Source organism: Oncorhynchus kisutch, linkage group LG9, assembly GCF_002021735.2.
Source record: "Oncorhynchus kisutch isolate 150728-3 linkage group LG9, Okis_V2, whole genome shotgun sequence".
Classification (NCBI taxonomy): Eukaryota; Metazoa; Chordata; class Actinopteri; order Salmoniformes; family Salmonidae; genus Oncorhynchus; species Oncorhynchus kisutch.
Genome location: NC_034182.2, coordinates 45,361,601 through 45,374,100, shown reverse-complemented (window position 1 = coordinate 45,374,100; position 12,500 = coordinate 45,361,601). Strand labels below are relative to the sequence as shown.

General features: G+C 45.3%; 1 protein-coding gene across 1 annotated transcript in view; it reads right to left on the bottom strand.

Moving 5' to 3' along the window:
* Nucleotides 1–12,500, bottom strand: part of tfr2 (transferrin receptor 2) — a 71,813-nt gene that overhangs the window by 53,780 nt on the left and 5,533 nt on the right. The window contains 1 exon segment of the mRNA XM_031832694.1: nt 3,317–3,360. Coding sequence (XP_031688554.1) covers nt 3,317–3,360 — 44 coding nt within the window.

Genomic DNA, 12,500 nt, shown 5'->3' with positions numbered 1-12,500 from the left:
TCTCCTTCCAGACCCATATCAAACATCTCCAATCCAAAGTTAAATCTAGAATTGGCTTCCTATTTCGCAACAAAGCATCCTTCACTCATGCTGCCAAACATACCCTTGTAAAACTGACCATCCTCGACTTTGGCGATGTCATTTACAAAATAGCCTCCAATACCCTACTCAACAAATTGGATGCAGTCTATCACAGTGCAATCCGTTTTATCACCAAAGCCCCATATACTACCCACCATTGTGACCTGTACGCTCTCGTTGGCTGGCCCTCGCTTCATACTCGTCGCCAAACCCACTGGCTCCATGTCATCTACAAGACCCTGCTAGGTAAAGTCCCCCCTTATCTCAGCTCGCTGGTCACCATAGCATCTCCCACCTGTAGCACACGCTCCAGCAGGTATATCTCTCTAGTCACCCCCAAAACCAATTCTTTCTTTGGCCGCCTCTCCTTCCAGTTCTCTGCTGCCAATGACTGGAACGAACTACAAAAATCTCTGAAACTGGAAACACTTATCTCCCTCACTAGCTTTAAGCACCAACTGTCAGAGCAGCTCACAGATTACTGCACCTGTACATAGCCCACCTATAATTTAGCCCAAACAACTACCTCTTTCCCAACTGTATTTAATTTTAATTTATTTATTTATTTTGCTCCTTTGCACCCCATTATTTTTTTATTTCTACTTTGCACATTCTTCCATTGCAAAACTACCATTCCAGTATTTTACTTGCTATATTGTATTTACTTTGCCATCTTGGCCTTTTTTGCCTTTACCTCCCTTCTCACATCATTTGCTCACATTGTATATAGACTTGTTTATACTGCATTATTGACTGTATGTTTGTTTTTACTCCATGTGTAACTCTGTGTCGTTTTATCTGTCGAACTGCTTTGCTTTATCTTGGCCAGGTCGCAATTGTAAATGAGAACTTGTTCTCAACTTGCCTACCTGGTTAAATAAAGGTGTTCTCAACTAGCCTACCTGGTTAAATAAAGGTGTTCTCAACTAGCCTACCTGGTTAAATAAAGGTGTTCTCAACTAGCCTACCTGGTTAAATAAAGGTGTTCTCAACTTGCCTACCTGGTTAAATAAAGGTGTTCTCAACTAGCCTACCTGGTTAAATAAAGGTGTTCTCAACTAGCCTACCTGGTTAAATAAAGGTGTTCTCAACTAGCCTACCTGGTTAAATAAAGGTGTTCTCAACTAGCCTACCTGGTTAAATAAAGGTGTTCTCAACTAGCCTACCTGGTTAAATAAAGGTGTTCTCAACTAGCCTACCTGGTTAAATAAAGGTGTTCTCAACTAGCCTACCTGGTTAAATAAAGGTGTTCTCAACTAGCCTACCTGGTTAAATAAAGGTGTTCTCAACTAGCCTACCTGGTTAAATAAAGGTGTTCTCAACTAGCCTACCTGGTTAAATAAAGGTGTTCTCAACTAGCCTACCTGGTTAAATAAAGGTGTTCTCAACTAGCCTACCTGGTTAAATAAAGGTGTTCTCAACTAGCCTACCTGGTTAAATAAAGGTGTTCTCAACTTGCCTACCTGGTTAAATAAAGGTGTTCTCAACTAGCCTACCTGGTTAAATAAAGGTGTTCTCAACTAGCCTACCTGGTTAAATAAAGGTGTTCTCAACTAGCCTACCTGGTTAAATAAAGGTGTTCTCAACTAGCCTACCTGGTTAAATAAAGGTGTTCTCAACTAGCCTACCTGGTTAAATAAAGGTGTTCTCAACTTGCCTACCTGGTTAAATAAAGGTGTTCTCAACTAGCCTACCTGGTTAAATAAAGGTGTTCTCAACTAGCCTACCTGGTTAAATAAAGGTGTTCTCAACTAGCCTACCTGGTTAAATAAAGGTGTTCTCAACTAGCCTACCTGGTTAAATAAAGGTGTTCTCAACTAGCCTACCTGGTTAAATAAAGGTGTTCTCAACTAGCCTACCTGGTTAAATAAAGGTGTTCTCAACTAGCCTACCTGGTTAAATAAAGGTGTTCTCAACTAGCCTACCTGGTTAAATAAAGGTGTTCTCAACTAGCCTACCTGGTTAAATAAAGGTGTTCTCAACTAGCCTACCTGGTTAAATAAAGGTGTTCTCAACTAGCCTACCTGGTTAAATAAAGGTGTTCTCACTAGCCTACCTGGTTAAATAAAGGTGTTCTCAACTAGCCTACCTGGTTAAATAAAGGTGTTCTCAACTAGCCTACCTGGTTAAATAAAGGTGTTCTCAACTTGCCTACCTGGTTAAATAAAGGTGTTCTCAACTAGCCTACCTGGTTAAATAAAGGTGTTCTCAACTAGCCTACCTGGTTAAATAAAGGTGTTCTCAACTAGCCTACCTGGTTAAATAAAGGTGTTCTCAACTAGCCTACCTGGTTAAATAAAGGTGTTCTCAACTAGCCTACCTGGTTAAATAAAGGTGTTCTCAACTAGCCTACCTGGTTAAATAAAGGTGTTCTCAACTTGCCTACCTGGTTAAATAAAGGTGTTCTCAACTAGCCTACCTGGTTAAATAAAGGTGTTCTCAACTAGCCTACCTGGTTAAATAAAGGTGTTCTCAACTAGCCTACCTGGTTAAATAAAGGTGTTCTCAACTAGCCTACCTGGTTAAATAAAGGTAAAATAAAAATAAAATAAATAAAATTCTCTCTCCCTCCTCCGCCACCTCATTCTCTCCCTCCCTACTCCCCCCTCCCTCCTCTTGTTCCTCCTCCCTCTTGTCCCTCCCTCTCTCCTTCCTCCCCAGTCCCTCCCTCATTCTCTCCCTCCCTCCTCCCCCTCCCTCCTCTTGTTACTCCCTCCCCCAGTCCCTCCCTCCTCCCCTTGTCCCTCCCTCTCTCCTTCCTTCCCTTGTACCTCCCTCTCTCCCTCCTCCCCTTGTCCCTCCCTCTCTCCTTCCTCCCCTTGTCCCTCCCTCTCTCCTTCCTCCCCTCCCTCTCCCCCCCAGTCCCTCCCCCTCCTCCCCCAGTCCCTCCCTCCTCCCCTTGTCCCTCCCTCTCTCCTTCCTCCCCTCCTCCCCCCAGTCCCTCCCCCTCCCCCTCGTCCCCCAGTCCCTCCCCCTCCTCCCCCAGTCCCTCCCTCGCCTCCCCCAGTCCCTCCCTCCTCCCCTTGTCCCTCCCTCTCTCCTTCCTCCCCTCCTCCCCCAGTCCCTCCCCCTCCCCCTCAGTCCCTCCCTCTCCTCCCCCAGTCCCTCCCTCTCTCCTCCCCCAGTCCCTCCCTCTCCTCCCCCAGTCCCTCCCTCTCTCCTCCCCCAGTCCCTCCCTCTCTCCTCCCCCAGTCCCTCCCCTCCTCCCCCAGTCCCTCCCTCTCCTCCCCCTCACCTGTCTCAGCAGTGATCTTCTAATAGTGTCCATGTGTCTCTGATCTGAGAGTGGAGAGAAAGATCACATGATGTAATATTCTACAGAAAATACTAATCATTTTCTTTCACTGTCCCTTCTCCATCTGTCGCTTTTCAGCACACACACACACACACGCACACGCACACACACACACACGCAGATAAACACACATACACACACACACGCACACACACACGCACACGCAGATAAACACACACACACACACAGATAAACACACACGCACACGCAGATAAACACACACACACACAGATAAACACACACACACACTCCGTGGGGAAAAAAACTCTAGACCATCTTTACTCCACACAGAGATGCATACAAAGCTCTCCCTCGCCTTCCTTTTGGCAAATCTGACCATAACTATATCCTCCTGATTCCGGCTTACAAGCAAAAACTAAAGCAGGAAGTACCAGTGACTCGCTCAATAAAGAAGTGGTCAGATGATGCGGATGCTACGCTACAGGACTGCTAAAACAGATTGGAATATGTTCTGGGATTCAGGCAATGGCATTGAGTTAGTTACGTTAAGTAGCAGTTCTTTCTCTGTGGGTCGAACCCCAAGAAGTTCTGGAAAATGGTTAAAGACCTGGAGAATAAACCCTCCTCCTCACAGCTGCCGATGTCCCTTAATGTTGATGTGGTTGTTACTAAGAAGGAGCACATGTCCCTTAATGTTGATGATGTGGTTGTTACTGACAAGAAGCACATGGCTGAACTTTTTAAATCACCACTTCATTAAGTCAGGATTCCTATTTGACTCAGCCATGCCTACTTGCCCGTCCAACATTTCCTCATCTTCCACCCCTTCTAATGCTACTATCCCCGACGCTCCCTTCTGATGTGACTATCCCCGATCCTCTTCCCTCTTGTCCCCCTGCCCCACTACAAAGTTTCTTCCTGCAGGCGGTCACTGAGTCCGAGGTGCTCGAGGAGCTCCTGAAACTTGACCCCAAAAAACATCTGGATCAGATGGTTTAGATCCTTTCTTCTTTAAGGTTGCAGCCACTATCATCGCCAAGCCTTTCTCTGACCTTTTTAACCGGTCTCTTCTCTCTGGGGAGATTCCCATTGCTTGGAAGGCAGCCACAAACCGTCCTCTACTTAAAGGGGGAGATCAAGCTGATCTTAACTGTTACTTTGCCCTGTTTATCAAAAGTGTTGGAAAAACTTGTCAATAATCAACTGGCTGGCTTTCTTGATATCTATAGTATTCTCTCTGGGATGCAATCTGGTTTCCGCTCAGGTTATGGATGTGTCACTGCAACCTTAAAGGTCCTCAATGATGTCACCATTACCTTTGATTCTAAGTAATATTGTGCTGCTAATTTCTATTGACTTGGCCAAAGCTTTTGATACGGTAGACCATTCCATTCTTGTGGGCCAGCTAAGGAGTATTGGTGTCTCTGAGGGGACTTTGGCCTGGTTTGCTAACTACCTCTCTCAAAGAGTGCAGTGTATAAAGTCAGAACATCTGCTGTCTCAGCCACTGCCTGTCACCAAGGGAGTACCCCAAGGCTCTATCCTAGGCCCCATGCTCTTCTCAATTTACATCAACAACATAGCTCAGGCAGTAGGAAGCTCTCTTATCCATTTATATACAGATGATAAGGTTTTATGCTCAGCTAGGCCCTTCCCTGATTTTGTGTTAAACGCTCTACAAAGCTTTCTTAGTGTCCAACAAGCTTTCTCTGCCCTTAACCTTGTTCTGAACACCTCCAAAACAAAAGGTCATGTGGTTTGGTGAGAAGAATGCTGGTGAAATGTTGTGCAGACAGGTGCTATAGGTGTCATGGAGGGCAGGTAGTTTGCCCCCAGTGATGCGTTGGGCAGACCGCACCACCCTCTGGAGAGCCTAGTAGTTGAGGGCGGTGCAGTTGCCATACCAGGCGGTGATACAGCCCGACAGGATGCTCTCGTTTGTGCATCTGTAAAAGTTTGTGAGGGTTTTAGGTGACAAGCCAAATTTCTTCAGCCTCCTGAGGTTGAAGAGGCGCTGTTGCGCTTTTTTCACTACGCTGTCTGTGTGGAAGGACCATTTCAGTTTGTCTGTGATGTGTACGCCGAGGAACAATAATCTCCTTTGTTTTGTTGACTTTGAGTGGGAGGTTGTTTTCCTGACACCACACTCAGTGCCCTCACCTCCTCCCTGTAGGCGGTCTCGTCGTTGTTGGTAATCAGGCCCACTACTCTTGTGTCGTCTGTAAACTTGATGATTGAGTTGGAGGCGTGCATGGCCACGCAGTCATGGGTGAACAGGGAGTACAGGAGAGGGCTGAGAATGCACCCTTGTGGGGCCCCAGTGTTGAGGATCAGCGGGGTGGAGATGTTGTTTCCTACCTTCACCACCTGGGGGCGGCCCATCAGGAAGTCCAGGACCCAACTGAACAGGGTGGGGTCGACACCCAGGGCCTTAAGCTTAATTAAATCAAATCAAATGATGAGCATGGAGGTGTTGAATGCTGTAGTCAATTATTTTTTATTAATTTATTTAGCCTTTATTTAACCAGGTAGGCCAGTTGAGAACATGTTCTAATTTACAACTGCGACCTGGCCAAGATAAAGTAAAGCAGTGAGACACAAACAATGACACAGTTACACATGGAGTAAACAAACAAAAAATGTACAGTCAATAACAAAATAGAAAAGTCTATATATAGTGTAAATGGTGTGAGGAGGTAAGGCAATAAATAGGCCATAGTAGCAAAGTAATTGCAATTTAGCATATGAACACTGGAGTGACAGATGTAAGGATGATGATGTGCAAGTAGAGATACTGGTGAGCAAAAGACCAAAAAAGTAAATAAAAGCAATATGGGGATTCGCTGCAGCTATTGGCTATTAAACAGCCAATATGGGGATTCGCTGCAGCTATTGGCTATTACACAGCCAATATGGGGATTCGCTGCAGCTATTGGCTATTACACAGCCAATATGGGGATTCGCTGCAGCTATTGGCTATTACACAGCCAATATGGGGATTCGCTGCAGCTATTGGCTATTACACAGCCAATATGGGGATTCGCTGCAGCTATTGGCTATTACACAGCCAATATGGGGATTCGCTGCAGCTATTGGCTATTACACAGCCAATATGGGGATTCGCTGCAGCTATTGGCTATTACACAGCCAATATGGGGATTCGCTGCAGCTATTGGCTATTACACAGCCAATATGGGGATTCGCTGCAGCTATTGGCTATTACACAGCCAATATGGGGATTCGCTGCAGCTATTGGCTATTACACAGCCAATATGGGGATTCGCTGCAGCTATTGGCTATTACACAGCCAATATGGGGATTCGCTGCAGCTATTGGCTATTACACAGCCAATATGGGGATTCGCTGCAGCTATTGGCTATTACACAGCCAATATGGGGATTCGCTGCAGCTATTGGCTATTACACAGCCAATATGGGGATTCGCTGCAGCTATTGGCTATTACACAGCCAATATGGGGATTCGCTGCAGCTATTGGCTATTACACAGCCAATATGGGGATTCGCTGCAGCTATTGGCTATTACACAGCCAATATGGGGATTCGCTGCAGCTATTGGCTATTACACAGCCAATATGGGGATTCGCTGCAGCTATTGGCTATTACACAGCCAATATGGGGATTCGCTGCAGCTATTGGCTATTACACAGCCAATATGGGGATTCGCTGCAGCTATTGGCTATTACACAGCCAATATGGGGATTCTCTGCAGCTATTGGCTATTACACAGCCAATATGGGGATTCGCTGCAGCTATTGGCTATTACACAGCCAATATGGGGATTCGCTGCAGCTATTGGCTATTACACAGCCAATATGGGGATTCGCTGCAGCTATTGGCTATTACACAGCCAATATGGGGATTCGCTGCAGCTATTGGCTATTACACAGCCAATATGGGGATTCGCTGCAGCTATTGGCTATTACACAGCCAATATGGGGATTCGCTGCAGCTATTGGCTATTACACAGCCAATATGGGGATTCGCTGCAGCTATTGGCTATTACACAGCCAATATGGGGATTCGCTGCAGCTATTGGCTATTACACAGCCAATATGGGGATTCGCTGCAGCTATTGGCTATTACACAGCCAATATGGGGATTCGCTGCAGCTATTGGCTATTACACAGCCAATATGGGGATTCGCTGCAGCTATTGGCTATTACACAGCCAATATGGGGATTCGCTGCAGCTATTGGCTATTACACAGCCAATATGGGGATTCTCTGCAGCTATTGGCTATTACACAGCCAATATGGGGATTCACTGCAGCTATTGGCTATTACACAGCCAATATGGGGATTCTCTGCAGCTATTGGCTATTACACAGCCAATATGGGGATTCTCTGCAGCTATTGGCTATTACACAGCCAATATGGGGATTCACTGCAGCTATTGGCTATTACACAGCCAATATGGGGATTCTCTGCAGCTATTGGCTATTACACAGCCAATATGGGGATTCGCTGCAGCTATTGGCTATTACACAGCCAATATGGGGATTCGCTGCAGCTATTGGCTATTACACAGCCAATATGGGGATTCGCTGCAGCTATTGGCTATTACACAGCCAATATGGGGATTCGCTGCAGCTATTGGCTATTACACAGCCAATATGGGGATTCACTGCAGCTATTGGCTATTACACAGCCAATATGGGGATTCGCTGCAGCTATTGGCTATTACACAGCCAATATGGGGATTCACTGCAGCTATTGGCTATTACACAGCCAATATGGGGATTCGCTGCAGCTATTGGCTATTACACAGCCAATATGGGGATTCGCTGCAGCTATTGGCTATTACACAGCCAATATGGGGATTCGCTGCAGCTATTGGCTATTACACAGCCAATATGGGGATTCGCTGCAGCTATTGGCTATTACACAGCCAATATGGGGATTCGCTGCAGCTATTGGCTATTACACAGCCAATATGGGGATTCGCTGCAGCTATTGGCTATTACACAGCCAATATGGGGATTCGCTGCAGCTATTGGCTATTACACAGCCAATATGGGGATTCGCTGCAGCTATTGGCTATTACACAGCCAATATGGGGATTCGCTGCAGCTATTGGCTATTACACAGCCAATATGGGGATTCGCTGCAGCTATTGGCTATTACACAGCCAATATGGGGATTCGCTGCAGCTATTGGCTATTACACAGCCAATATGGGGATTCGCTGCAGCTATTGGCTATTACACAGCCAATATGGGGATTCGCTGCAGCTATTGGCTATTACACAGCCAATATGGGGATTCGCTGCAGCTATTGGCTATTACACAGCCATTGGTAAGCTGATCAGCTGTACACAGCCATTGGTAAGCTGATCAGCTGTACACAGCCATTGGTAAGCTGATCAGCTGTACACAGCCATTGGTAAGCTGATCAGCTGTACACAGCCATTGGTAAGCTGATCAGCTGTACACAGCCATTGGTAAGCTGATCAGCTGTACACAACCATTGGTAAGCTGATCAGCTGTACACAGCCATTGGTAAGCTGATCAGCTGTACACAGCCATTGGTAAGCTGATCAGCTGTACACAGCCATTGGTAAGCTGATCAGCTGTACACAGCCAAGCTGATCAGATAGCTGATGCTTAAAGTTAGTGAGGGAAATGTGTCTCTAACTTCAGAGATTTTTGCAATTCGTTCCAGTTATTGGCAGCACAGAACTGGAAAGAAAGGCGGCCAAAGGAGGTGCTGGCTTTGGGGATGACCAGTGAGATATACCTTGTCATGAAGTTGGCCTGGGGGGATAGGTTTATGACAGACATAAATACCTCTTCCCCCCTTTTTCCTCTCTCTAACCTACTGAGGTTACATTTAAAAAAAACCTTGGTTAACATAGAGATTCTGGGAACATCAGTAGGTGGGGGGAAATTAACTATATTCTGGTAATCCGACCAATTGAACATATGCGGTGGTACTTAATGAATATGATGTCAGTTCAGTTGTCATCTGAGACATTCTCATCAATGATAAGATGATATAAACTCTACAGTGGAAAGTCTACACATCAGAGTTATCCAATTCACATGGTATGTTATTCAATTTAAATGTTTGGATATGAAATGATTTGTGATGGGATAAAATGTGATTTTAGCTTCTAAAATGTGAAATGTGGGTTTTCATATGTTTAGGGCGGCTCCCTCAGTGGCCCTCCCCTGTGAAGGGACATGGGCTATAAAACTTTTCAAACACGCCCTCTTCTCCCTTCCTATATAAAGCCTTGACGACAATAGAACTTCCTGTTCCGATGAGGTAGGATGACGGTCCGATGTCAGAATGGTTCAGATAATAACTACAGAACGAAGCCAACATCAGCATGAGCTTTGGTTGCGAATGGTATGAACTTTTGAACTCTTATTCACGACAGAAGTGATACCTTCTAGCCGTTGAGTTAGCGACCGCAGCTGCAGGTTAGGAAGGAACAGACAGAGTATCCCGTCTACCACACAACAACGTTACTACAACGTATCCAATTGACCACCAGAGACATTCTTCAAAGGACTCGGTTTGGCAACACAGCCTTCCATCTACCACCAACCTACTGAAGCGCAGCTCAGAGTAAATATTTATTGCATTTTCCTTTTCCAAATGGGCGGTAATTTAGAATGCATAAGATACTGTATTTACGATAGCACAGCTTCTCCCTTTGTTCCTCAGTCTTCCCGCTCTTTCACTCAAACCCAGCCCCTTTTCTTTTGTGTAACAAGCTGTCATATCTGTTCCGCCCGCTAGGGACGTTTTCCTTTATGAGGTCATTTGTAATCAAGTTATGATTAATTATGTGTATGTGTAATTCTATGTGATTAGTTAGGTATTTATTAAATAAATGATTAAACCCAATTTTGTATTGCTGATTCAAATTGTTAGCCAGGGTTCTTGCAGATAACCAAGAATTTACAACTTTCAGATGAGACTGAAGTAAGATGAAGATTACAAGACGCAGGCCTCCTAATTGTCCCGAGAATTACTAAGCAAACAGCTGGAGGCAGGGCTTTCTCCTATAGAGCTAAATTTTTATGGAATGGTCTGCCTACCCATGTGAGAGACGCAAACTCGGTCTCAACCTTTAAGTCTTTACTGAAGACTCATCTTTCAGTGAGTCATATGATTGAGTGTAGTTTGGCCCACGAGTGTGAAGGTGAACGGAAAGGCTCTGGAGCGACGAACCGCCCTTGCTGTCTCTGCCTGGCCGGTTCCCCTCTTTCCACTGGGATTCTCTGCCTCTAACCCTATTACAGGGGCTGAGTCACTGGCTTACTAGGGCTCTTTCATACTGTCCCTAGGAGGGGTGCGTCACTTGAGTGGGTTGAGTCACTGATGTGATCTTCCTGTCTGGGTTTGCGCCTCCCCTTGGGTTGTGCCGTGGCAGAGATCTTTGTGGGCTATACTCGGCCGTGTCTCTGGATGGTAAGTTGGTGGTTGAAGATATCCCTCTAGTGGTGTGGGGGCTGTGCTTTGGCAAAGTGGGTGGGGTTATATCCTTCCTGTTTGGCCCTGTCCGGGGGTGTCATCGGATGGGGCCACAGTGTCTCCTGACCCCTCCTGTCTCAGCCTCCAGTATTTATGCTGCAGTAGTTTATGTGTCGGGGGGCTAGGGTCAGTTTGTTATATCTGGAGTACTTCTCCTGTCCTATCCGGTGTCCTGTGTGAATTTAAGTATGCTCTCTCTAATTCTCTCTTTCTCTCTCTCTCTCGCCCTAGGACCATGCCTCAGGACTACCTGACATGATGACTCCTTGCTGTCCCCAGTCCACCTGGCCGTGCTGCTGCTCCAGTTTCAACTGTTCTGCCTTAGTATTATACGACCATGCTGGTCATTTATGAACATTTGAACATCTTGGCCATGTTCTGTATAATCTCCACCCGGCACAGCCAGAAGATGACTGGCCACCCCACATAGCCTGGTTCCTCTCTAGGTTTCTTCCTAGGTTTTGGCCTTTCTAGGGAGTTTTTCCTAGCCACCGTGCTTCTACACCTGCATTGCTTGCTGATGGGGTTTTAGGCTGTGTTTCTGTACAGCACTTTGAGATATCAGCTGATGTACGAAGGGCTATATAAATACATTTGATTTGATTAATGTTGACTGCTATTAATGTAAAATATTACTAGGTCTTTAAGAGTTTATTCGGAAGATAACAGCTCTATAAATATTATTTCGTGGTGCCCCGACTCTCTCGTTAATTACATTTACATGATTAGCTCAATCAGGTGATATTAATTAGGGAAACATTTTCTTAAAACTGCATTGTTGGTTAGGAGCTTGTAGGTAATACCATTTCATTTGGTTTGTGTGTTTGCTTAGTGATCCGCCACCTGGTTTGCTGTACGTGGTGGAGTGAGGCCTGTGATAGGTTGAGAGGAGAGGTCAGCGTGCGTGCCGAATGTTTAATTTGATTAACTTTATTAACAGCTTAACAAACAAACACACACGCACAAAGGGGCGGTCCTTTCAGTCTGGAGGACTAAGGCAACGCCAAAAGATTACCCATAATCCTCTAAAACCATGACAACACAGTATTAGTTTAATACCTAGAGACAATAGACCTGACAACAGTTACACGAGTCAATAGTATACATTCAGGTAATACCTCATACAGGCAGACAGACGGGCAGGAGACGTTCTGTTGAATCTGATCCTGTCACTGTGTATACAGCCACAGCACACAGAGCAATGACCCGAAACATCAAACGCCTCACACACACTGCCCTTCTACCAACACTACCAAATACGCATCATATTATCTACTTACAAACATATCCACTCTCTCACAAACACAACCTGAGGCCATTTTGAAGAAAAGTATGACAAACACGAACAACTTAAAAACACACACTCAAAAACCACACAACCAATATCGCTGCTACTAATACTACTACTGCTGCTACTACTAATATTGCAGCTACTACTACAACTACTGCTACTACTACTAGTACTACTACTGCTACTGCTATTACTGCAACTGTTACTACTACTGCTACTACTACAACTACTACTACTACAACTACTACTACTACTAATACTGCTGCTACTGCAACTACTACTACTACTGCTACTACTGCAACTGTTACTACTACTGCTACTGCTACTACTGCTACTACTACTGCTACTGCTACTGCTACTACTACTACT